The sequence below is a fragment of the Puntigrus tetrazona genome, chromosome 11 (assembly GCF_018831695.1).
Source record: "Puntigrus tetrazona isolate hp1 chromosome 11, ASM1883169v1, whole genome shotgun sequence".
NCBI lineage: Eukaryota > Metazoa > Chordata > Actinopteri > Cypriniformes > Cyprinidae > Puntigrus > Puntigrus tetrazona.
The window spans coordinates 15,720,155-15,746,524 of NC_056709.1; the positions used below are offsets into that span (position 1 = coordinate 15,720,155).

Genomic DNA, 26,370 nt, shown 5'->3' on the forward strand with positions numbered 1-26,370 from the left:
TATTTTCTGGAAATTAGACAATATTTTGCTCAGGGTGTTATTGTGCTGGTACTTCGGCAGGTTTAGGACTGCCATGGAAAGCTGACTTTCAAAGCTTTTGATATTCTTCATATTCTGTGCAATGGTTTATTTGCAGTAACAAAAATGTACTTTAGCAATGTGTTTTAGTTTTCTAACCTAGTTGAATGTATGCATCATTTTGTGTCAGATTCTTTTTTTTAAACCGGTTCAGGTAATTGGTTCAGTAATACAGCAAAAACTGTTGTCTAAAATGTTAGTCACTTAAAATGTAGTTATTGGGCTGTTTATTAAATCAGTGTCACATTTTCAGTCGTGCTTATATTTGAAGAAAAGCTCTTCATGTGATATTAACTATATTAGAATATGTAAATGAAATATAAATTTAAAACTCATACAGGGTCAAGTAGTGCTGCACTGATTTCTAACAACCAATAAAAACTATAAGATGAAGTAGCTCTGTCATGACAACTCTTGAAGAATTTAGCAATGTACATAACAGCGTTAATGTTTTTGGTCCTGGTGGAATGGATCTGATATGTTGCTGTTCCAGCGGCAGAGCAAGTACAGACATGCTTCTGTGATCATGTAAGAAATACTGCTGCTGTACATGTAACATATGAATAAACCCTATATAGCATACATGAAATCACCCCGTAGTAGCACATCTATGCAGGTGGAGCTGGGGAAGGAGAAGGCTTCTCAAAGCTTCAGCAGCTACAGCAAACACTAGCTTTGATTGAGCAGAAAGCTCATTGGCTGCTGTTACCAAAAGAAGCCATGACCGATCTTTGCTTTTTATATTTAGCAAGGATGCACTGAAATGATCAAAAGTGACAGTAAAAACATTATAATTTTACACAAAGAAATAAATCATTTTACACTAAGGGCTGGACTAATGGCTGCTGGAAATACAGCTTTGCCATAACAGGAACAAGCTACATTTTAAAATAAACGAATATTATTACTAACCCCATACCTTTGTACAGTACTGTTTGTGTTTATGTGTGTATGTGTGAAGTGCTGCTTGCCATATGCTTTGCCATATTTCATCGAATAGATTGTAGTATGAGTTATCTGTTAATTATCATCTATAATAAAACATGAATGGGTATGTGTGGCTGTTTAATAAATGTGTTCTATTTTTTAGAGAAACGATGAGGAAGCCGTGCTGGATAGGGGCGGGACTCGGTCCATGCTCAACACAAATTTCGAGAAAGAGGAGCTGGAAGGTAATTGAAGCTTTTTAAAGACACATTCTAAACCTGGGAGTCAAACACTCTGCCTGATGCATTAATAAAAAAAAAAAAAAAAAAAAATATATATATATATATATATATATATATATATATATATATATATATATATATATATATATATATATATATACATTTTAAACATTAGGTCTTAAAGCAGTAGTTTTTTCTAAACCATAGCGAATACATAGAAATTAGTAAATGAAATTCTTAGGATCATACACTTTCTTTTTTATGCCTAAATCTGTTATTTTTAGATTAGATTATTCAAGTTAACGCTATCTAGCTATTCCTTTCTCTTGTGTGTATAATTTTTGTTTACTATCACAATATTAGTCACTAAATCAGCATAAAGTTGATTATAAATATCATTAGCTCCAGAAGAGCATACGTTGTACACCAAATATGCTTTCAACGGACATTTGGCATGTTTAAACAGACTCCCAAACGTTTTGTAGAATGGTGCCCTAATTTTCAGACAACAGAGAAGCAGAGAGGAAATAAATCCGCTGTTTGACATTAGCTGTTCTTAGTCCTGAGGAAATATTCCATTTAGAGAAACATTTCATTCCAGCTCCTTCACACGCGCACTTGGAGCCAGAGAGTGTCTGTGCCTAAGGAACCTCTCTGTTTCATCCTCATCCTTACTTAACCCTATATAAAGTCCCCCAATTGGGCAGAAAGTGTCAGTTTTTAAATTTTAGTGAGTTGAATTTTATCTGTCTTTGTAACTGCTCTGAATTGCGGTGTTTAGAGGATATTTCACTGATGGTAAAGAAAGTGATTCATCTTTGTATGAACTACAACATGGGCACACAAACCCACACCTCGAGGCTGCTACGGGAAGATACCAGTGAAGGTAATGAGATAAAAGCACACGTGTGTGTGTTTGTTTCAGCCCCGGAGGTCTTTATCACTTATTTAGATGCTAAATTGCATGACTGAGCGAGGCAGTGTAACTAAAGCTCATTAGATTGTGTATCTCTAAAGAGTGAGATGGCTGTGGTATTAAAAACTGATGAGGTGATTCAGAAGACACAGTCAGCACGAACCGTATTTCTACTCTGCTTTTGATCGCCATCTGTCTGCTTTGCACACTTAAGTCATGATGTGAAGGTCTGTTTTGTGGATTCTCTGTGTCAGTGCCCAGGGCTGGAAGCACACAGGCACACGTATGTGCTCTCTCCCAACAGACACACACTGTCAGAGTGCATCTCAGTTCAGAGAGCTGGAGGGAGAGAGCGAGAGAGGGATTTAATGCTATAGTTTAATCTGAGACTGTAAACAAGAACAGAAACACAAAGTACAGAACCGCTGAATCTGATTATATGATTGCAGAGATTGGATCTTGCACAACAGCCTTCCATATCTGCTAGATGCTTTAAGATGAAGGAATAAAGGAAGTGTTTCTCATTAAAGGAATAGTTCACCCCAAAAAACATTGATGTCATGATTTACTCGCTCTCATGTTAAGAACTGCACGGCTTTCTTTCTTCCATGAAAATCTGAAAGCATCCTGAGACAGTAACATTTAGACAACATGTTTTCTAAGACAAAATGCCACACTTTTCTTTTTCTGAAATTTTAATCTTGTTAAATAATTTTTTTTTAAAATGTTACAACAAATCCCAAATCAATCAAATAAATAATAAAAATAATTGTTTTTTTTTAGAAAGAAATGGCATATCCACATTTTCCAGCAAGAAAATTCAAAGTACATTTGATGCAAAAATAGAATCGGCTTTAGTTTTGTAAACTTACCCTACGTAAAACTTTATAAACAGACAGGCTGAATGAGAATACTAATCCTCTCTCTGACAGATGGTGGTGCTTATGGAACAACGGGAATATAGCATTTTCTTGGTTAGCGCTATAAACAAGGCAGCTGTGGTTATAAACACTAATTATATATGCATTATAATGAGGCACAATGAAAAGAATCTCCATCTAAACATTTCTGAACACAAGTCAGTTCCCCTCAGAGATGCATCTATAAAAAAAACCGCAGCCCAAAATTTGTCAACTGGCAAATATTTTCACAGATTTTTTCAACTGGCTCAGGATGCTTCATTACCTCACTATGCATTAAACATGAGTATGATAAACAGGAAAGCTGCTTACTTGTCTATTCTAACTCAAACTTTTCCAACTTATTAAAAAAAGATGTTATTTTGAATAATTAATACTGTGTTAATTTGTGAACAAAATATGTAAGAACAATCTTTTTAAGCCAATGGATAAATCCTATTGATGCTAACTTCCGGGTCGGCCTACAAAAATATGTTATACTGTAGTGCTTTATAGCTAATTTGTTTAGAACATTTTATTATAACTAGCCTCTTTTGTTTGTCTCTGGCAGGACACCGTACCCTCTACATTGGGGTGCATGTACCACTCGGTCGGAGGTCACACAGACGGCATCGTCACCATGGACATCGCCACAGGAAGAGATCCAGGGAGAGAGACTCTGGAACCGAGGATGGCAGAGAATCGCCTTCATATAGTAAGACTGTCACTCTACAAGGATAAATGGAAACTCGACTGAGTCAAAAAGGACAGAGATAAAAAATAAAATGCGTCTCTGTTTTACTGTAGCAGACACACCGTCTCAGCGCGTACAGTTCCTGCTGGGAATGGAGGATGACGAGGAACACATTCCTCACGCTCTCTTCACTGAGCTGGACGAAATCTGCCTGAAAGAGGGAGAAGATGCGGAATGGAAAGAGACAGCAAGGTACAAATACACACACACAGAGGATACACAAAGAAGCAGGGACATTTTGGGGGGGAGATTAATACATTAATAAAATATAAACACACACATATATGTGTATTTTTTTAAATTGTATTGTTAATAATATAGTCCAGAATTGTAATTATTTCATGCATATAAAATATAAATAGATTTTTTTTCATAAAAAATAGCCAAAAATATGGGTCAAAATGATAGATTTTTATGTTTATACCAAAAATCATTAGGGTATTAAGTAAATGATGTTCTATGAAGATATTGTTTTATTTTAACTTGGACAACTTTAAAGGCAATTTTGTCAATATTTAGATTTTTTTGCACCCTTAGATTCTAGATATTCATATAGTATAAACCTGTATAGTATAGTATAGTATTCACATAGTAGTATATCTCGGCCAAATATTGTCCTAACAAACCATACATGAACTGAAGGCTTATTTATGTTTTATGACCCACATAAATACACACACTATAAAGTTATGTTATATTAAATATGATAAAATGAAAATATTATTCCAATTATTTGTGCAGTTATTGAAAACTAAATTATATTGTTATCAATATTAATGTATGTTATTATAGTATAACATGCATTTTGAAGAAAAAAAAACCCTTAAAATCGTCATGCGTTACTACAAGGCGAGCATGATGGCTTGTCATCGGCTTATATCCATTAGGCATATATCCATTACAGCTAATGCAATACAAGTTTGTGGTACTAAATGAGAGAACTAATGTAATTGTTTTTTTTCCCACTCTTCCTCTCATCATCTCTCTCATGTCCCTTGTTTGCCTGTAGATGGCTGAAGTTTGAGGAGGATGTAGAGGACGGAGGAGAGAGGTGGAGCAAGCCATACGTGGCGACTCTTTCCCTTCACAGTCTATTTGAGCTGCGGAGCTGCATCCTCAACGGCACCGTCATGCTGGACATGAGGGCCAACTCACTGGAGGAGATCGCAGGTATACTGAGTTTGAAAACATTGTCCAGAATAGATCTTCTGAAGCCCTTTCTTACAAATTCAAAGCAATCAGCATTTTATTTACTAGTATTAGCTGTTTACTCATCTCAGCAAGATAGCCCAATTTAGCAAGTATCACAGTGCATGCCATGCATGCCAACACCCTTAATTCATTGTTTTTAATTTTTAAGATATGGTTTTGGACCAGCACGAGACATCAGGTTCTTTGGGAGAGGAGGTGAGGAAGAAGATTCGAAATGCTCTCCTTAAACAGCACCACCATCAGAACCAGAAGAAACTGGCTAACCGGATCCCCATCGTACGCTCTTTCGCAGATATCGGCAGGAAGCAGTCCGAACCTCATTCAATGGATAAGAATGGTACTGCTCCACACGCTCCAGCAAATGCATTTCACTTTTGCCATGCATCTGTCTTAACTGCCTTTTTGATTGTGTGTCTGTCTGTGTGTCCCAGTTATCATCACGACCCAATCGCCCCCCAGTCCCTTCTCCTCTCTCTGGTCTAGGTTCAGCCACAGTGTGAGAAACAGACAGGTGCTCTCATGTCCAGCCTGGTCCCTCCGCTGTCCCAAGTGTCTATCACTTCCCAATAAACCCCATCCATCCCTTTCCACCCTTCCTGCCCCAGACACCCCCCTCATCCGGCCCAAAAAACCCTGCATCCCCTTCAGCAAACGACTAAGCCCGCCTTACGGCTACCACGTCATCCCCACCCTCGACCCTGAAGAAGAGCCACCATCAGGCAATATTATCATAGATTCGCCTGTACTCTAAAGGTGCAGTCACTTTAGTGACATTTAAAGAGCTAAAATTGTCTATTGTCAGTAGTGTAGAAGTCACAGACAAACCAAGGAGCTTTTTGTTGGTCAATGCAGCAAATTCGTGTGACCAACTTAAATCTGATGGAACATCTGTGGAACATAAATTTTTTTCCCCCGATTTCTGAACATGTTTGACAGGATTTGGCTCACAAAAATTAGCAAACAGCGCTAAATGTGACTGTGCCTTAATTTACAGATATGGAATATCTAGATGTCACAGTTGAATGATGTCAGTTCATGTGCATATGTATTATCTAGACCTTCCTAATATGATGGACTTGGAAATGTATCATTGTCATTAACAACTGTTTATACAGTCATTTAGGTATTCCATATCAATGCTCTAACCCACAATAAACATAGTGTTAGTGTAGCCTTTAACCAATTAGCTTTGCGTTTAACCACCTAGGAAGTAGTACTGGCATTTGTAGTACACTTTTAAATATCCAACCTCATTTAATTGTTTCTGCTTCTGATTTAGTTTTTAAATTTGAATTAGATTTAGACAAGGCAAAGATGTTTGTAATCGGCCTCCATAACATGTTACAGCTGTTTTTAACCAGGTAAGTGTGCCTAGGTCTTAATCTCCATGACTGTGACATGACTGGCTTTCTTCAAAATGATCGAATTTGTTGTGTGATGGTCTATTTTTATTTCCTGTTTTGTATGATTGCTGCGCTGCTTCCAGGTCAGATGGTCTCTCCTCAGGCTCAACCTACCACTACAGAAGGACGTGCAGATGGCAGTCGTGAGAACAGTGCTGTTGACTTCAGCAAAGTAAGAATCACCTTCCAGACAGCAGTCAATCGTATTCTCGAACTTAAATATACAAATATACACTACTGTTTAAAAGTTAAAAAAATAAATACTATAACTTACTAATACTATAGTGTTACTTTAAGGGTGCCATTTTAAACAAATGCTGTTCTTTTAAACATTGTATTAATCAGACAACCCTAAAAAACTGCATCATGATTTACAGACTGAATTTAAGAAACATGACTGTTTTCAATATTGATAACAATAAATGTTTCTTGAGCATGAAGTCAACATATTAGAATAATCTCTGAAGGTGCCATTAGAGTAATGGCTGCTGAAAAATAAACTTTGCTAACACAGGACTAAAGTAAATTTTAAAACACATTAAAATAAAAAACAGTGTTAGGGTTCTGTCATTTCGGTCTAGTGTATTCATGGTTTGTGACAGAGCCCTGACTCTCCTGTCATGTCTTTGTTTGTGTGTCAGTGCTTGGCTTCGAGTGTTTTTCATTGGCTACGTTATTTCATGTTGTGACATTTTGTGTGAACACGTGGCTTATGAATATTCTCATTAGCTGCGTGTTAATGTCTTGTTTTGCACATGGTCAGTAATTCATTTTACTTGCTATGTGCTTGTGTTTTTGTTTTGTGTACATGGCTTTTGTCTTTGTTTCACGTGGGCCATGTTTTCCCCCCATGGGTAGTTTTTGTGGTAGTTTTGTTTTCTTTTTTTGATTAATAAAAAGCCCAATCTCCTGCGATATTGAGTCCTCACCTCATCCCTCTACACTCAACCCTGACAAACAGTTATTTTAAATCTGATTTATATTTTACAATATTAATTTTCATTTTACTGTATTTTTAAGTGTTTGCAGTCTTTGTGAGCATAAGACTTTATTTGCCAAGACATTATATAAATAATTCTAAATAAAACAATTATCAATTAGTTTTAGGGGCAGCACTGTGCTTTAAGAGTTGCCTGTTGTTAAGAGTTGCTAAGGAAGAATGTTTTTGTGTCTGCAGATAGACCTCCACTTCATGAAGAAGATCCCACCTGGAGCTGAGGCATCCAACATCTTGGTGGGTGAACTGGAGTTTCTAGAGAAACCTGTGGTGGCCTTCATCCGTCTTTCTCCCGCTGTGCTGCTCAACGGCCTGGCAGAGGTCCCAATCACAACCAGGTAAGAGCAGAGAGATCTGAACATAAAACACATAAACATATTAATGTCTCACTTTTTCAAGTTTTATTGAGCAATTTTTTATTTTATTAAGCGGTGTGCCTCAGAGCTCACTAATAAGTCCTATGTTGTTGTGCAGGTTTCTCTTTATTTTGCTGGGGCCAATGGGGAAAGGGCCTCAGTACCATGAAATTGGCCGCTCTATTGCTACGCTCATGACAGACGAGGTCAATGATATGAACAACGCTGTGTTTATTTCTGTATATGATAATATATTATAGGCAGCAGGCTGTTATGTATGCCCATTTCACCTGATGCTCTATTCTCCAGGTGTTCCATGATGTAGCTTATAAAGCAAAGGATCGTTCTGACCTTGTGGCAGGAATCGATGAGTTTTTGGATCAGGTGACTGTGCTGCCCCCAGGCGAGTGGGATCCTTCCATCAGAATAGAGCCGCCCAAAAATGTGCCCTCACAGGTGACTGAGTTCTCAAACTCCATGCAATGATTCATCCCAGATGAATAAGTGATGAACAGAAATGTCAGCAACCAGAAATATTCAACCAAAACATTATTTCAGTGGCCAAAAGACAACTTGCTAAAAATTATAATGTCTCATGTAATAACTTAATCAGTCTTATAACAATGGAAAGATATCAATAAAGCAGCACATAATGTTACATTTACTTCAGGAAAACTATTCATTTTCCATAAACTAGAAAAATAAACACCAGAGAGGAACATTTTGAAAACATATGAACTATATTGCATATTCATTCACTTTAGTGAATCACTAACTGGAATAGACCTATTTTTTATCTCCGATATGAGATCAGTATTAATGTTGGTTTTGTGTCTCCATCTTGCAGGAGAAGCGTAAGGTTCCTCCTCTGGCCAATGGAGGGGCTGATCTCGGAGAGGCCGAGGAGCACGGAGGTCATGGAGGACCAGAGCTACAGCGCACGGGGAAGTGAGTATTCTGCAACTGTTTGCCAGAATGAAATGTAGTATTTTTTTTGTCCTCATGTTTATGGTCTCTCTCATTATGAAAATCTTGTGAGATTAAAAAAATGTTTTTAGTGTGTACCCAGCCTAAGACGTGTTCTTTAATTTGGATTGTCAGGTTTTTTGGCGGGTTTTTTTTGGACATCAAGCGCAAGGCTCCTCACTACCTGTCAGATTATACAGATGCCATCAGTTTGCAGTGTCTCGCTTCTTTCCTTTTCCTATATTGCGCCTGCATGTCTCCTGTTATCACCTTTGGAGGTCTGCTGGGAGAAGCTACAGAAGGACGCATAGTAAGGACATTTAAAAACATATATTAAAACTGATGGGTTGATTATGATGTGATTGATGATTTGTTTTTTCCTGTTTTCTTTAGAGTGCAATAGAGTCTCTGTTTGGAGCTTCTATGACAGGTATAGCGTATTCTTTGTTTGCTGGGCAGCCCCTCACTATATTGGGCAGCACGGGACCTGTATTGGTCTTTGAGAAAATCCTCTTCAAATTCTGCAAGTGAGACTCCTTGAATTTTGCACTAAGCATTTGATTTGTTTCAGTCAGTTTAGGGCAACTCACTATTGCCCACCCTATTTAGTGAATTAATTTTAATATATAACAAAGACTAATTTTTATTTGTGTTTTTCCCCTTAGAGAGTACGGTTTGTCCTACCTCTCCTTACGTGTGTGTATCGGTCTGTGGACGGCTTTTTTGTGTCTTCTGCTGGTTGCCACAGATGCCAGCTCACTGGTGTGTTACATCACACGATTCACAGAGGAAGCCTTTGCTTCTCTCATCTGCATTATTTTCATCTACGAAGCTCTGGAGAAACTCATTCATCTGGGAGAAACGTACCCTTTCAACATGCACAATGACCTCAACCAGCTCACTCAGTACTCGTGAGTACTGACACACACACACACACACACACACACACCAATCTTCCTCAATGTCGCTTACATAAATTCAGTTGGATGTGTTGATAAGTTATCAGCATTAAATAATGGGATGTATTTATGTGTGTTTTGCAGGTGTGTGTGCGCAATGCCTAAAGAGCCTAACAATGCCACACTGAATTACTGGCTGGAAAAAAACATTACTGCATCTGAGATTGACTGGTTAGGCCTAGATGTTAAGGTGAGTGTGCTTATTGGTGCATTAAAATCCTCCTGAGAAGTCTGTGCTTATGAGTTGGGAATTTGCAAATGTCAGATGCATTTAACCTACTTTTGTTGGAGCAAAGATGTACATTTTCAACCAAAAACGTAAACATTTTAGATTTTTTTAAACTCCAGCTAGATAGCTAGTCATACATAGCTAGTTAATAACAAGCATAGCTTGTAATACATTACATCTTGTTATAAATAATTATAACTATATTTAAAATGCACAGTGTAACGATGTGTTATAATTTATTAACTGCGCTTTTAGTTATTAAGGAGATTGTAAAATACATTATAAGGTGCATTACGAGACATAATTAATACATTAAAACTTATAATACATAAAAGGCTTTAAGTAAAGTGTTACCCCAAATGTGACGCACTGTTTATAAAGGCACATTAATTTGTGCTGTGAAATTACCCCTCAAAATATGGCCATTATGGTGCTAAACATGAAAAGCACTGGATATAGATATTTCTAAAAAGTAACTCTAGGAAGAAATGTTAATTTATTACACATATGGCAGCATTGTGACCATAACATATTCTAAATATGAAACTAAAGACACCATTAGATGACCGCAATCATTATCTTAATGTGAGTCATTCATTTAATTGAATCACTCAAATGGGTCATTAATTCAAAAAGAGACTTCACTTGAGTTATTTGAAAACGTGTATTTATTCCAGTGTTGTTTTATTGGCAAAATTTTGTGAAAACAAACAATTGCTCACAGACGCCACTCTCATTTTTTCACTCTCAGATATGGGTTAATACATTTCAGTGACTCATACTTTAATAAAAGCAAATCCTCTGCTCATTCACCTCAGGTCCCCTCCCTCCGCTTTATATTTAAGCTCCTGCAAACACAGAAATATACAACACACAATCTAAATCCTTGTGATATTTCCACAGTTGCACTTGATTGTATATTTTATATTGTTTATTTTATCCTTTGTGTCTGGAGTTTGTGTTCTTCATCAGAAGCAGATTGTGATTATTGTGTGTTGTGTTTCGTCTCAGGACTGTGTGGAGAACAGGGGTGAGTTTGTGGGCAGAGCCTGTGGTCATCACGGTCCATACATCCCTGACGTTCTCTTCTGGTGTGTCGTTCTCTTCTTCTCTACGGTTGCCATGTCCTCTTTTCTTAAAGAGTTCAAAACTAGCCGTTACTTTCCAACCAAGGCAAGAAGTTTGTGTGTGTTTCAGTATGGTACAGACAACTGTGAAAGTATATGTGTGTTTTAATGCAGTGTCTCAAACCAAGGTTTTAAGAGGAGCCTAGGGAATCAGAAAAAAGTTGTGTAAAAAAGTCTTGTTGGGCTGTCAAAGTTAGCTTTTTTTTATTTTAAAATTATAATTATTATTATATTACATGCTTATTTTTTATATTATAGTAATTGTACTCTTTGGCATATTTAATAATAATAACAACAATAATAATAGTAATATTTTAAAATTAAAAAAGTATATATTATAAAAGATAAAAAGGTAATTGCATATTAATTTGATATCTTAGATGTATATAAATATATTTAAAGTTTATTACTATTACTATTAATATTGATAACAATATTGCTTTCTTTAATTATATATAATATAAAATTTAATATTTTACTTTGATTTAAATTAAAGTTTTGTCTGAGCAAAGTCTCTTTTTAAAATAATGTTATTATTTTATTATAATCAAATTAACGTTTTATATGAACATAAAAATAATAATTATATATATATATATATATATATATATATATATATATATATATATATATATATATATATATATATATATATATAATTATTAATGTAAAACAATACAGTATAATAATAATGAAAATCATTTTACACCATTATACCTGGCCAGTAGTCAACGGGCACTTCAAAGCTGTTTGTCCATTTTATAGCACTTAAACTAATTCATTGTGTTTTTATACAGGTGAGGGCCATTATCAGTGATTTTGCTGTTTTCCTCACTATTTTGTCTATGGTTCTAATCGATTACGCTCTGGGGATCCCGTCCCCCAAACTACAAGTTCCCAATGAGTTTAAAGTGAGTCATTAAGAGAGGTTTTACAGTACTTTGGCCTTTTCATTTTGTACATTTCTGCATAAATCAATCCTCCGCATACGAGTACATAATTAATCAGATGATCTCTCACAGCCAACCAGAGATGACCGTGGCTGGTTCATCAGTCCATTAGGACCAAACCCGTGGTGGACCACTATCGTGACCGTCATCCCAGCTCTGCTGTGCACCATCCTCATTTTCATGGACCAACAAATCACTGCCGTTATTATTAACAGGAAGGAACACAAACTGAAGGTGCGTTGCCAAGTCCTTCTCAGTTTGCTTCTGTAGCAGATATTCTTGTAGACTTGATATCTTTTGTGGTGTCTGCGTGCCTCCACAGAAAGGCTGTGGGTATCATCTGGACCTGTTTGTGGTGGGTGTGATGCTGGGTGTGTGCTCTCTGATGGGCCTGCCGTGGTTTGTGGCTGCGACGGTGCTGTCAATCACCCACGTGAACAGCCTGAAGCTGGAGTCCGAATGCTCCGCACCCGGAGAACAGCCCAAGTTCTTGGGCATCAGAGAGCAGCGCTTCACTGGCCTCATGATATTTGTCCTTATGGGCAGCTCAGTGTTTATGACCTCCGTCCTGAAGGTCAGTGATCTTTGGCTTAGACTGAGTCAGGCTGCTAAGTTTGATCAACACATGATGCTTGCATTAAACTTTTGAAACTTGTTCAATCATTATTAAAGGCTATTATTTTATGTTTTTGTCCTCAGCATATCCCAATGCCTGTGTTATATGGCGTTTTCCTTTATATGGGAGCGTCATCTCTCAGAGGCATACAGGTACTTCAATTACTAAATTCATACATTGTGCTTGACAGTTGTTTATTCAGATGTTTTCAGGAGTGGCTTATATTACTTTAAGGTTGTTTATAGACTGTTATTACACTTATTCATATTTTCTATTAGCTTTTATTTTTTTATATATTTTTATATTTATATTTTATATTATATTTTATATTTATATTCATTTTAGTCTTAGTATTGCTATTATAACTTTTTATACAATTTTTAAAATATTCTATTTAGCTGTGTAATCTAATGGTTTAATAATTTCAATATTTTAGTAATTTATTAGAATTTCTAATAATAGTTTATATAATAATATATATATTACTTTATTTTATTCCAATTTTTCCATTTTATTTGAATGGTTTAATAATATAAATATGTTATCTATCTATCTATCTATCTATCTATCTATCTATCTATCTATCTATCTATCTATCTATCTATCTATCTATCTATATAAAATCAGTAATATAATAATTTATAATATTTTATTGTTAGGCTTTTGCTTGAATTATTTTTAATACCCCAATTTCATCTTCATTTATTTACAAAGATTGTATCTACTATTTATAAATTATATAAACCTTATATTCACATAATATTGTGTTTGTGTGTATATATGTATATATATATATATATATATATATATATATATATATATATATATATATATATATATATATATATATATAATTTATTTATTTATTTATTTTACAACACTGAACTGTGCAATTTTGACAGTATTAGCTGTGTTTGTGTTTGCCATTCAGTTCTTTGATCGTCTGAAGTTGTTTGGGATGCCGGCGAAACACCAGCCTGATTTTATCTACCTGAGACACGTCCCATTGAGAAAGGTTCACCTGTTCACCATAATCCAGCTCAGCTGTTTGGTGCTTCTCTGGGTCATCAAAACGTCCAGAGCTGCCATAGTCTTTCCTATGATGGTAAGATGTGTGTTTATCGAGATACTAATAAATATAAATATATATTTGTGTGTATGCAAAATATTTGTGTGTCTCATGTGATGTCTGCATGATTTTTTTTACAGGTCTTAGCCCTTGTTTTCATCCGTAAGCTGTTGGACTTTGTCTTTTCTAAGCGAGATCTCAGCTGGCTTGATGACCTTATGCCTGAGAGCAAGAAGAAAAAAATGGAAGATGCACAGCAAGAGGTACCACTACCCCCCATCACACATTGCTATTGGTCATGGCTTGCAACAACGCTATTGGCCGGCAATGGCCAATCATTGCAGACAATGCTTTAAAAGGACAGATCACCAGTATGTTTTATTCTGACTTTCAGGAGAATCAGTGTGTCTTGATGGAGGATGAAGGAATTGTACAAGTGCCCTTAGAGGGGCATTTTAAGTAAGTAAAAAAAAATCTGTTTTTGTACATTGTAAAATGGGAAACCTGCTGAGTATTTACATTGATCCAGTGATTTGTAAGAAATATTTTAAATTAATAATTATGACCAGATAATTTAGATATTATACAAAGCACATTTATTTATTTACTTTATGCATGTATGTATTTATTTCATTTATTATTATTATTATTATTATTATTATTATTATTATTATTATTATTAAAAACATACACTACCGTTAGTCAGTAAAATTTTGAAACATTTTTGGTGTAATCGTATAGTATGTTTAATCTAATATTATCTAACATATTTCATTTAGACCTGTACAGCTAGCAGTCATTAAGTTTTCTATAAATGTTTAAATGGCCTCCTCTCTTTGAAAACGGATGATATAACAGCCATCGTCTGAGGTTAAAACTGCGTAAAAATGTGTTTGTGTTCATCAAGGGATGATCCATCCACGGTCAACATTTCAGACGAAATGACAAAGTCCTCTTTTGGAAATATCTGGAAAGGCCTCAACACTGACAGCGCCATCAAAGATCAAAGCTCCAAAAGGTTTGGATTGAATATTGCTTCAGTGCATTCTCGCAGACATGACAGTATTCAAACACGTCACTTTAATTTCACCACACATCTCCAAACATCGCAATGGGACAAAAAAATAAATAATGCACAGTAGTTTGTAACATATTCATTGTTACTCCTCTTATGGAACACTAAAACGAATTCCTACTTTAAAAAAGATCCAGAAGCTTACATTTTCATTCTCAGATCATAGTTTGGTCATATCTGAGCCCCTTCAGCTTTTGTTAAGAAAATGTTAACAGATCTATAGGATTGCTGAAATGTTTTTATCTCAATTTGGAATCAACTCCCCGTAGAATTAATTCAGATTCTTAGTGGATAAGTGAAATGTGGATTCGTCTTTAATCCAGCTGGCATCCTTCAGGATCTGCACTGCGTTATGAAGTCATTCCACTAGTCCTCCTCAAACATGCTGCTCTCTTTAAAATGGAAGTGTGAATATCAGGCTCATATTATGACTGAATTTCTCATCCCTGTCACTCATAAGCTCCCTCTCCTAATGTCTCAGATGCTGATTTCCAAAGGTAAGACGCAACCCAAGCCGTCTGTGCACGATCACTGTATATACACTAGTGCTGTGGGTGTCTGGCCTCCATCTTTTGGTGCTATGATTCATGTTTCCTACATGTTCAAATCTTTTTTCCTTTTTTTAAAAATGCTGCGTCTTATCAGAGTTGAACAACAGTGAAACATTTCAAGGCTTTACAAAGGGCGTCTTACTAAAAACACTGGCATCACATTGTGAGAATCAAGCTCTTTGTCCCAGAGCATTTTAGGCTTTGTGTGCATGTTTGTTTGTATTTGTTGAGAATGTTAAATGCATGGAAAAGCATGATTTTTTTTTTTGATAGGACAAAGGTCAAGGTATAGCACACGCACAGTTTTAATGGAGTAGTTCACCAAAAATGAATATTTGCTTAAAATATACCCACTCTCAGGCCATCTAAGATGTAAATGAGTTTTTGTTTCTTCATCTGAACATTTTGGAAAAATGAGCATTATATCATTTCCTCACCGGTGGATCTTCTGCAGTGAATGGGTGCCGTCAGAATGATAATCCAAACAGCTGATAAAAACATCACAATAACCCACAATTTGTTGTTTCCTACTAAATAAATATGAGTCATCTTTTAGGAAAGAAATATAAAGCACCCCTTACAAGCAAGTGGTCATTTGGTAGATTTATTTCTTACAAACACACAGCTTTTTACTTCTCAAGATGCTGAAGGTCTGTAGTGGTGTGGATTTTTTTTGGATTATTGGGATGTTTTTATCAACTATATGGACTCATGGCACCCATTCACTGCAGATGATTCAACGTCTCCAAATATGTTCTGATTAAGAAACAAATTCATATTAATTTCGTGTTGTCTGAGGGCAAGCAGATTTCAGCTTTGGGTGAACTATATTCAATTCACTGAGGTCAGTCGTGTAAAACAGGGCCGTCAAATTTAACACATGCAATTAATTAAGTGTACTTCATGCTGTTTCTTTTTTTGTTTTAATTTGTTTTTATTTTACTTGACGTCACCATTTCATTTTGTTGTATGAATCTGAATGTTCAGAGCTGTTTTTTATTATTAGTATTTTCTTTTTACAATTTATTAAAAACATGTTTAGTGTGTTTATTTAGTCTTTTGAGTTATAGGAATAGTTGGCATGTTCTCATACTGTACAGTTAGTCATTGTGAAGACAGTCTCGTTCCTAGAATTTAGAAATTATAAACCAGTACACACACACAATCACTTCAGTAATTTCTATATGTAGTACATTTACTTTTACATTTAGTCATTTTGCAGATGCAAAAGAGTCCAGTTATTATTTTTTTTAATTAATCGATGCTCACATGTTCTGTTTAACAGAAGGAAAAATGAAGTATAGATTAATTACATAAGCATATATATTCTGTATTGAGAGCTTTCAACACAGTTACACATTTATATTTTTCCAAAAAAAGAAACAAATGCATTAACAGGTTAATTGTGAAATAAATGTTCAGTATTAATTAATATTTAAATTGTTTAAATATGATACATATTTAAATATTTAAATATTAAATGATTACTAATTAAATAATTTGAACAAAAATTTAGTTATTAATTTCAGTAATCAATTAAACATTTTAATCAACTAAATCATTCTTGTTTTATTTTTTCACTCTAAATAATGAGCTCACACGAAACAGCACACTTTCTCATCAGCTTTTTGACCTTTTTAAATGTCTTTTTTTTTTTCTCCGTTGATGATGCAAGTGTTTTTTCTGTTATTCTGCAGCTCAACAGTTGAAGTTGCCATTGGACATAAAAGAGACGATGAAGAGAAGGAGGCAGATTTGGATAGAGAGACGAGTTTGTGAGTTCACGTATTTGGAAACACTCTGTATCGTGCCACACTGTAAGCACCACTAAATGCTTCTGTTCTGTAGGTCTGTGTGTGCCAGTCTGTGCTAAGGCACCTTGTTATATTTACATGTTTTTTATGTGTGTGTGTGTGCGCGTGCGTGCGTGTGTGTGTATGAAGATTTAAATATGTGCGTTTGAATTTGCCACCCACAAGGAAGGTTGTTGGGTTGTGTTTTTCCAGTTCAATTGTAGTCGATTTGTAGTTTCACCTATAGAAGTTTTAAAATAATGTAAGGTTACTTTTGTTTTCAACCGGGTAGAGTGTTTTTTGTATGTTTTATATTTTTTTGAAAGTAGATCCTATTGAAATTCCTCGTCTGAATGTTTATTATATAAAATCCATTCTTTTTTATTATGCATAAATACTAAATATTAATTCGCTGACATAGTTAAAATATCATAATAGTAAGAAGCAATTTCTGACAGAAGATGCAAATGTAGTTCCATCAGCTTTTTCGGTGTCTGCGTGTCGAAATGTTGTCCGCATCACTTCGTAAGATATTTGATGTTAACATTTACTACTCACGAACAGTGACCAATATTTTTAAAAGTAATTTTATGAACAGTTTTCTCATTTTGTGAGTCTTTCGGTACGATTTCCTTAAAAAACACAAACCTGTGAGCCAGGACCGTGCTCGTTTTAGCCTATAAAATTTTTCTCCTGAACTTCTTGATATGAATCGCATCCATATTCAGAAATTTGTGTGTCGATCTGGACTGTTTTCTTTTTTTCTTTTTTTTGAAGACGATATTGCAAAGCTTTATCTCATTTTGTGTAGCACTCAAACATGCAAATAATAGTAAACATATATTTTGTTAAAGGTTGCAAATAATATAACTGTATAGTACGTTTTCACAATGTTTCTGAGTGGCAGGGCATCTGATCTCCTCTTCAAAACTCATTTGCAAGCCAAGAACAGACCTCATCGCTTGAACAAACGAATTTTACTAGTACTGCCGATAATACAAAAATCTTACAAGAAATGCAATAATATTCCTTTTCATAAGAGGGGCATTATACCGTGCACCAACCAGAGACAAGTCTACCATTTATCATCAACACATGTACATGTGATTCTGTATTTTGTCTATGTGTAGAATCCTAAATAACAAAGTTATTTAATATGTGGATAGATTTAAATATGTATAAACTTGGGGGTGGGGGTGGGATGAATGTTTTCACGTTACTGTCAGTGTTATTACAGTGTTTTGCCATTTTCCAGGTTGGTTGAAAACCTACGACACGCACATCTATGTCATGCACATGTCGGCAGTATGAAGTTGTGTCGATTTCACTGTAAAATAAGCATCACTTCCTGAAAACAGCCTCTGTTGTTTATTAAATTATTCATTCAAATGAACATGTATCGTTACAACTGTGAGCAATTTTCATCACAATAAATGTGACTGCAAATAAACCGAAGCTAAAGTGTTTTGCAATGGTTTATGTTCACGCTATTGAGACAATAGGAATATTTTATCAGTCCATAAAGTGTTAAGTTCAACACATAATGAATGGGTTTTTCAAGTGTATAGGTGATGTATTCTGAAGTAATTAAGGACTGATGGCGTTGCAAAATAACTCCAGAAAGCTGTTCAGGGTCTGACTGACCTTAAAGGAAACTGTCTACGGAAACTGAGGCTAGAAACAAGGTTTTTTAATATTGATGAGCAATTTTACAATGAAGATTATTATTTCTTTTATTTACAGTGTTTAAAGGATATCATGGATATTCAGAAGTGTTGCCTTGTATCTTGTATCCTTCATTTACTCTACTCTAAGTTTAAATGACTTCTTTTTACCATTTCCATTCAATTCTGAATGGTTACATTTTCAGCGTACAGTTGGCTTGCTTTGTTCTCTTTTTGCAATTTATAATTTAGCATCCTTTGGGGGGTTTTCACGAGATGATTTGCTGTGGACAAACCTTCAGGAGTCCAACCCCATTACCAGCTGAGCCAATCAGATTCAGGAACTGACTGCTGTAATTTCCCAAGATGACCTTGCAGAGCTCCCAGCTCTGATGGCCGCACACAGAGTTAATAGTCAGAGTGTGAGAGTTAATGATCTTTTAGTGTCCACCAATCTTCACATGAAAGTAGTCACATTTTCTGTTTGAGCGTCACAGGACACAGAAACAAGACACTGAATACTAGCAGCAGGGTTTATTCACTGAGATTGATGTTTTTCCCTATTGCTGTAAGGGCATGTTATAGAAATGTTTAGCTGGAGCATTCAGGCTTGATCAAATCTAAACAATAATAGATAACAGAAATCAGTTCTCTAAAACCTAGAGAATTAGGTCTGGAGTTTTAAAAATATCCACTTTCCAGGTCTTTATAGCACGGTCTACGCCTATATGCATTGTTTTGGAGCTTAAAAGTTTGTTATTTTTTGTTGAACTCTTAAACAACAGCACGGACATTATTTTACTCCTAAATCGATCTTTTAAAAACCGGAAGTTCTCGAGGGAGGATTTTGGCCTACAAATCGACGTCATGGCTAAGCAGGTCGGCAACGTTTTTTGAGTTTATGCTAAACACCTCAGAGAGGTCGGTGAGAAACCCTTTAAATAGATATTTATTTCTAAAAAATAAGGCATAAAATACAACGCAATCCTCGTTTACGAGAAGGACTAAAAAACGGTGATAGAAATGACAAAATACAGCCTCTTATCTCCTTTCGTTTCAACGGCTGGATTAAATAATGGTGGATAATGTCTCGGAAACTCAGTTGGTAAGGTATTAACGTGTAATTTTTCACAATTAAATGTGTCCTATAGATTTACGATCAATAACTTTTGGAAGTAAATATAAATGTTTTGCAGTGTTTTGAATCAACGCGTCCAGCAGGAGGCGCTGCAGTAAGGCTTTATTGCTCTCGTCAGAAAGTAGACCTACAGCGCCATCTGGCGGTGAAACCTCAGTAGGTCACTGTTCGTCGTGCTCTATTGTCTCTATCCAATTACCGCAACGTGCATTTCAGCTACTTTTCTATTTCCAGCGGTATGTATTCTTCTTCGATCCTGTTTATTCCGAGCGAAGCGGCGAAGTGCAGTACACATTTAGCAGGGATGTGAAAGGAATTATAAATTAAAATTAAAAGGGAAAATGATTAATTAAAATGAATAAATTGCACTTATCACCATAAACAAGATACACGCTCGGCACTATACTTAATTTGTTTTCACGAGTAGAATACGCGCGGTAAGTTTGCATGCTATGGCTGGAGCACAGATGGCGTCCCATCACCGAGAGTTTCCAAGGAGATGATCTGGCCCCCAAGGGCAATGTCGTCAAGAAAGATGATAGCAGCCCATCAGCTCACATCAAAATGTGGAAGAGAGCTCAGCTCAGTCATACGCTGAGGCTGCTCCTCAACAAACACCGCAAGTAAACATATCTAAAATATTAAAATGTGCAATTTAACATCATGTTATAGTAATTATATAATATTTAGAAATGATTTGATATATTTTAAATATTGACATGCATTATTCATGAATAATAATAATAATAATATTTGTATTTATTCTTACTATTATTGCTATTTCTATTATAACTGAATATCATTAGTAGTGTTATTGAAGTGAAATTAAATGATAATGATGATTATTATTTCGTATGTATGTTTATTTGCAGATTTTCATGTATTATGGATTCAAATATGTACATGTATATGTACAGTTTATCACCGTGTTAGCTGTCCTATGCACCAAAATGAATGTGAAAAAATTAAAACTAATGATTTGCAAGGTTCAGTATGGCAATGTGAATATTGATGTCATACGGTAATATTAAATAGGAATATTTGTGCATTCATGTATTATTTTAACTATGAATATATAATATACATTTGGCTATTGCGATACAGGCGGTAATACATTTGATAATTATGCTAATTATTATTTAATTTTTATTTTTAGCTTTATATTAACAATGTATAATGTAATATATATTATAATACAAAAATATATATATATATATATATATATATGTATGTATGTATGTATGTGTGTGTGTGTAATAACAATTTAAAAAGTAATAATTATTAGAATTTTTATAAAAATGTTTTACTATACAATACAGGCTATATGTGTTAATGTGTTTAAATGTTAATATTATATTTTATTAAAAATAATTATATATTCTATTTATATGTCAGTAAGTTAAATATGAAAAATGAATAATATAATATAATAGTGTTTCGTTAATGGAACATTACAAGTGCAGGACTATTAAACTAGGCTGTATGCACAAGGCTCCATTCCACTGAATCCATTGTTCCAGATTTTGTGTGAAAGAGGCTCGGTGTCTCTCTGAAGGCAGGTACTGTAGCCTCCCTCTGATTCCCTTCCCAGCGCCTGACATGGTCTTTAGGATAGAAGCCATAGAGCTGGTGTGAAAGCCGGGTAAAGTCCAGCCAGCATCACTCAGGCGCAGAGATTCAGAATGAATGATTAACATCACAAAAGCCTCTCCGCGCACCTCCACGCTGTAGAATAAAAGATCCGGATTCATCTGCCGGTGTCGCCGGCTCGCTCCTGTGTCTTCCGTCGGAGTCTCTATCAAAGGCTGGGAGTGGTTGCTGTCTTGGTGAGAGCGGAGCGGGGAAGCCCTCGGGTGAGCTGCGGAGGAGAGGAGAGGAGAGAGGCCACCGTTCACACCCTGAGATGCTCTGCAGGCTGGAGGAGGAAGAGGAGATGTCTCTACTGGAGCTACAGCAGAGGGTGGACTGTATCGTCACCCATGTTGGTGAGTGGATTATTCACTGCTGAGGCTGGGGGTACGTTACAGCTGTGATTGATCTGTCCAGAGCTGATTCAGATGCAGACAGACAGTTCTAGAAACCGTGAGGTGGTGGCCGCTGATAGATATATAGCTGATTTTATACCAGACAGCCTGAATTGCATCATTTTATTGGTTTATTTTATTTTACTGTGATTTATTTTTCGGCAGTATTTTTTATAGCTTTGACTTTGCATAGGGATTATCAGCTAATTTTGTTTCTGATTTGTCACTTTTTTACAATTTACAATTTTAGTATAAATAAAATAAAACTATATATATATATATATATATATATATATATATATATATATATATATATATATATATATATATATATATATATATATATAGAGATAGAGAGAGAGAGAGAGAGAGAGAGTTTTTATTTATTTTTACTAAAATTGTAAATTGAGAAAATAAATATAGCTCATGTAGCTCCTTTGCAAATTAAATAGATGATATTTAGTATTATAGTCATTTCCCCTACTACTACTCCTATTATTATTATTATTATTACTATTAATACATATTTGTGTACTTAAAATATTTTCTTTGTTAAATTTGCTACTTCATTACTTGCATTACCCAAAGAAAGCAAAATAATTATTTTGTTCAATAGAAATCATAATAATAATAATAATAATAACAACAATAGCAGTAGTAGTATTACACATGTATTTAGTATAAGTAGGCTATATCATTAAATAAATAAAATAATGTGTTAAACAGAATAGAATATAAAAGAGCAGAATAGAATAAAATAGAATATTATTTAGTATTAATATTAACATAATAAGTTTTAAAAGCTATAAATAAGGCTCCATTGCATTCAATCCATACTTTGTTAAATAATAATAATAATAATAATAATAATAATAATAGCTTGTACACATGTATTTATTAATAGCAGGCTATATCATTACATTACATTTAAAATTGTGTGTGGAATAAAATAGAACTAGAGTAGAATAGAATAGTTATTAATTATTAATACTAATATAATAAGTTTTAAAAACTATGTGTAGAACTCCATCCCATTGAAACCATAGCAGAAAACACATATTTAAGAATATCAAATGTGTTTTAAATTAATTAGTTTTATTTAATAAATGATAGCTGAATTTGATCATTTAAATTACTTTTCTAATTGGGGTTGTTGAATAAGATGGCAGCTGTTTGTGTAAGAATCACATATCCTATTTTGATATTGAGTTAAAATAAATGTAGAAAATAAATACGGAAATACGCAGAATTATTTGTTCAGAAATCAGAAATCTGCATATTTTAAACGCGCCTTCTCTCTGGGAAAGGTGTCTATTCCACACTTGTATTTTTCATCTTCCTGTACCACAAAAAGCATGGGAATATCCAGGTGCTTCCCCGTGCCAGTGAGTGAAGTAGGTTATTGTGCCATGCTGCTGTTCCTGCTGTCCTGCAAGAGAGAGAGAGAGAGAGAGGCGCTGCTGCCGCCCCCCACTGCAGCCCTCGGGGACGTAAAGGGCCGTTGCCATGGAAACTGAGATGGGCCAGTTCAGCCATATTGATTCACGTAGACACTCCATGCTTTAAACACACACTCTCTCCTTCCTAAGTTCATTATCCGCATTATAACACACCGCTGCTTGAGCCAACTGAAAAGCGGCAGGCTTTTTAAACAATGGTTCAACCATTTGTTTTCGGTTCACTGCACTGAACTGGACTTTAGAAGTTAGAAGCGTTCAAACGCTGTAAAAAAAAAAATGTTTAACGTATCGGACGGCCTCTCAAACCTGCCTTTGGTTTTGGGCAAACAACAGGCTAATGATAGAGTTATTTCTGGCTGTGTTTTTTCGCTGAGAGGAAATCGGGATTAGCCTCCATGAGTCACAGATGTGAGCGTCCAGCCCGTAACAGCGATGACTAAACACACAGAGGCTTCTGCGCTCTGATTGGTCAGATGTGACATCACTCTCCTGTTAAATTCGAAGCTAAGTGATGGGCTGCGCATTTCTCGGTATCGAGCTCATGAATATTTAACATGCCAGATGAGCAATCAAGCATCCCATAAAATAATAGCAGCTGAGCCTAATGCAGTTATGCTTGCATATATTAGCGGAAATTCATATTTGCACAGCCTTTGGAGTTATTAAAAACAGTAATGGCTTTCCTCGGCATTAATAAAGGCATTTATAATGCAATATAAAAACTTTCTGCTCATCAAAGAATCCTGTATCAGGGTTTTCACAAAAACATTAAGCATTGCAACTGTTTTTTAACATTGAATATAATTTGTATATAATAATTAGGCATTACATTGATAGTAATAAGTGTTTCTCAAGCACTATTTTTTTTGAAGGATCATGTGACACTGAAGACTCGAGTAATGAAGTTGAAAATTCAGCTTTGCATCACAAGAATAAATTCTAAAAATATATTTAATAGAAAATGGTTATTTAAAATGCTAATAATATTTCATAATTGCTTTACTTCTGATTAAATAAATACAGATTTGATGGCCACAAGAGACAAAAAAACCAAAAAACAAATAAAACACACTGTCAAAGACATTTGTGTATATTTTATCTTTACCAGTAAGATGTTTTTTTAGTAAGTACATGTAATTAATATTAATCTGTACTTAAATATATAACTGCATTGTAACATACACACCTTAAAATACAGTATAACCCATTTTTTAATGATCTTAAAGATCTTTTCGTGACTTTATTACAAAGTTGTTTTTGTTTTGTTATTTTTTTTTTAGACCGACTTCACTTTAAGAGTCTGCACTTTAATCAGACAGTCATTGTGACTCCAGTGCTGCTTTAAAGATGTTTAAAATAATAAAAAAAACAGTGTTATTCAGTCATCCTAAACTAATCAGGATAAAGGGATTAACACAAACAAGCCAAATACTGGGCATGGGTACAGAGATAAAACACGCAGCATCACACACACAAATAGTCTGAATTTCAGAACACAGATCAGTCTCGTTCGTATCGTAGCAGTAGTTTTCTGTAAAATTCTGCTAACCGAAGATGTATTTGTTTGATCAAACATGCAGTAAAATAATATTTAAAATGATTTTACATTTTACAGTTTTCTTTTTTAATAGATTTTAAAATGTAATGTATTGCTGTGAATTCAAAGCTGAATTTCTAGCATCATCGCTCCAGTCTTCAGTGTCACACGCTCCTCAAAAATCGTTCTGGTGTGCTGATTTAAGAAACATTTTTGTTAATATCGTGTTGAAAAGCAGCCATACCATAACCACATGTGACCCTGGAGCACAAAACCAGTCATAAGGAGCAATAACCCAAAATAAATAGTATTCGGCATCTTTTATGCCAAAGATCTTTAAGATAAAAAGTAAAAATCTGGTTCCATGAAGATATTTAGTAAATATCCTACCGTAAATATATAAAAACTTAATTTTTGAGTAGTATTGCTAAGAAATTCATTTGTAAAACAAAAAAGCAGATTTTTTTTTTTTTCAGTATTTTGATTTTTTTGCACCCTCTGATTTCAGATTTTTAAATAGGCCAAATATTGTCCGATCATAACATACCACATCAATGGAAAACGTATTTATTTAGCTTTCAGATGATGAATAAATCTCGTAAAGGGTCTCGTAAAGTAAGCACATGAATGAGTGAATGAGGCATTTATGTGAAGTTAATTAAAGTTACTCGGCTCTCGAATGTGTAACTACGCTGTAACAAGGGCACCTTAAAATAAAGTGTGACCAAATGTTTCATAACATGAAAAATGTTTTGATCCTGACTGCGTTTTTGCCTCTTAAAACTGGGCTTTATTCCAATCCGCCTTCAACAAAGCAGTATCTCCAAAGACTTGTACACACAATAAAACGGCAGCAGTGACGCTCAACAGCAAATCCAAAAAGGTGAACAATAGGAAGGTCATTGTACTTCCTTCCTCCACACCAACCCCTCCCCTCTCCCCCCTCCCCGCCCCCGTCTGCTTTTGTGTGATCCTCTATAATATCTGTTATAGCTTCGGCGCTGCACTCGCGTCAATCAATATTGTACGCTCACGCTGTCTATGTTGCTCAGATACCGGAAGTTCTCTTTCCGGATCGACTTTTTCAGAGGCCTTGATGACGTCCAGTAACTTTGCGGAAAGCATGTGATCATGCTATTACATTAATTTTATCGAGATTGCTTTAAAATCAGGCGATTCGATATAGGTGGACTTCTTTCACTGCACACAGGCATGACGTTTTTACCAGAAGCTCTTATGGAAGAGCTTGCACCGTTAAACATGGTTTTTCAGCTAATGGAGTCCATTAGATTGTCAATCACCGAAGCTTTATGACATTAGCTTCTCGTGCTCTCTCTAGTCGTGCTGCTGAAGAGCGTTCTGCAGTCTTCCTTGGGATACTGAATCCTGTATGATAGAGGAAGACGGAGAAGCAGGCATTAGTGAGTG

General features: G+C 35.2%; 2 protein-coding genes across 16 annotated transcripts in view; both read left to right on the forward strand.

The window, feature by feature from the left end:
- slc4a10a (solute carrier family 4 member 10a) overlaps positions 1-18,574 on the forward strand; it is a 33,756-nt gene extending 15,182 nt beyond the window's left edge. For 3 of the 5 annotated variants that reach the window (XM_043251943.1, XM_043251942.1, XM_043251944.1), the window contains 24 exons: positions 1,169-1,250; positions 3,634-3,777; positions 3,870-4,008; positions 4,826-4,986; positions 5,177-5,365; positions 6,515-6,603; positions 7,609-7,766; positions 7,903-7,990; positions 8,094-8,240; positions 8,632-8,732; positions 8,886-9,060; positions 9,144-9,277; positions 9,416-9,661; positions 9,794-9,899; positions 10,950-11,111; positions 11,863-11,976; positions 12,088-12,249; positions 12,338-12,589; positions 12,715-12,783; positions 13,563-13,736; positions 13,841-13,963; positions 14,095-14,159; positions 14,608-14,718; positions 17,024-18,574. In XM_043251943.1, the coding sequence (XP_043107878.1) occupies positions 1,169-1,250; positions 3,634-3,777; positions 3,870-4,008; positions 4,826-4,986; positions 5,177-5,365; positions 6,515-6,603; positions 7,609-7,766; positions 7,903-7,990; positions 8,094-8,240; positions 8,632-8,732; positions 8,886-9,060; positions 9,144-9,277; positions 9,416-9,661; positions 9,794-9,899; positions 10,950-11,111; positions 11,863-11,976; positions 12,088-12,249; positions 12,338-12,589; positions 12,715-12,783; positions 13,563-13,736; positions 13,841-13,963; positions 14,095-14,159; positions 14,608-14,718; positions 17,024-17,105 (3,273 nt within the window). In that variant the 3' untranslated portion in view covers positions 17,106-18,574. Of the gene's footprint in view, positions 1-1,168; positions 1,251-3,633; positions 3,778-3,869; positions 4,009-4,825; positions 4,987-5,176; positions 5,366-6,514; positions 6,604-7,608; positions 7,767-7,902; positions 7,991-8,093; positions 8,241-8,631; positions 8,733-8,885; positions 9,061-9,143; positions 9,278-9,415; positions 9,662-9,793; positions 9,900-10,949; positions 11,112-11,862; positions 11,977-12,087; positions 12,250-12,337; positions 12,590-12,714; positions 12,784-13,562; positions 13,737-13,840; positions 13,964-14,094; positions 14,160-14,607; positions 14,719-15,235; positions 15,273-17,023 lie in introns of all 5 variants that reach the window. The other 2 variants (XM_043251946.1, XM_043251945.1) reach the window with 2 other exon arrangements.
- Positions 18,575-21,482: 2,908 nt separating this feature from the next.
- mcf2l2 (MCF.2 cell line derived transforming sequence-like 2) overlaps positions 21,483-26,370 on the forward strand; it is a 60,389-nt gene continuing 55,501 nt past the window's right edge. For 6 of the 11 annotated variants that reach the window (XM_043251279.1, XM_043251283.1, XM_043251285.1 and 3 more), the window contains exon 1: positions 21,483-21,906. In XM_043251279.1, coding sequence (XP_043107214.1) covers positions 21,825-21,906 — 82 coding nt within the window. In that variant the 5' untranslated portion in view covers positions 21,483-21,824. The remainder of the gene's footprint in view (positions 21,907-26,370) is intronic. The other 5 variants (XM_043251286.1, XM_043251288.1, XM_043251287.1 and 2 more) reach the window with 2 other exon arrangements.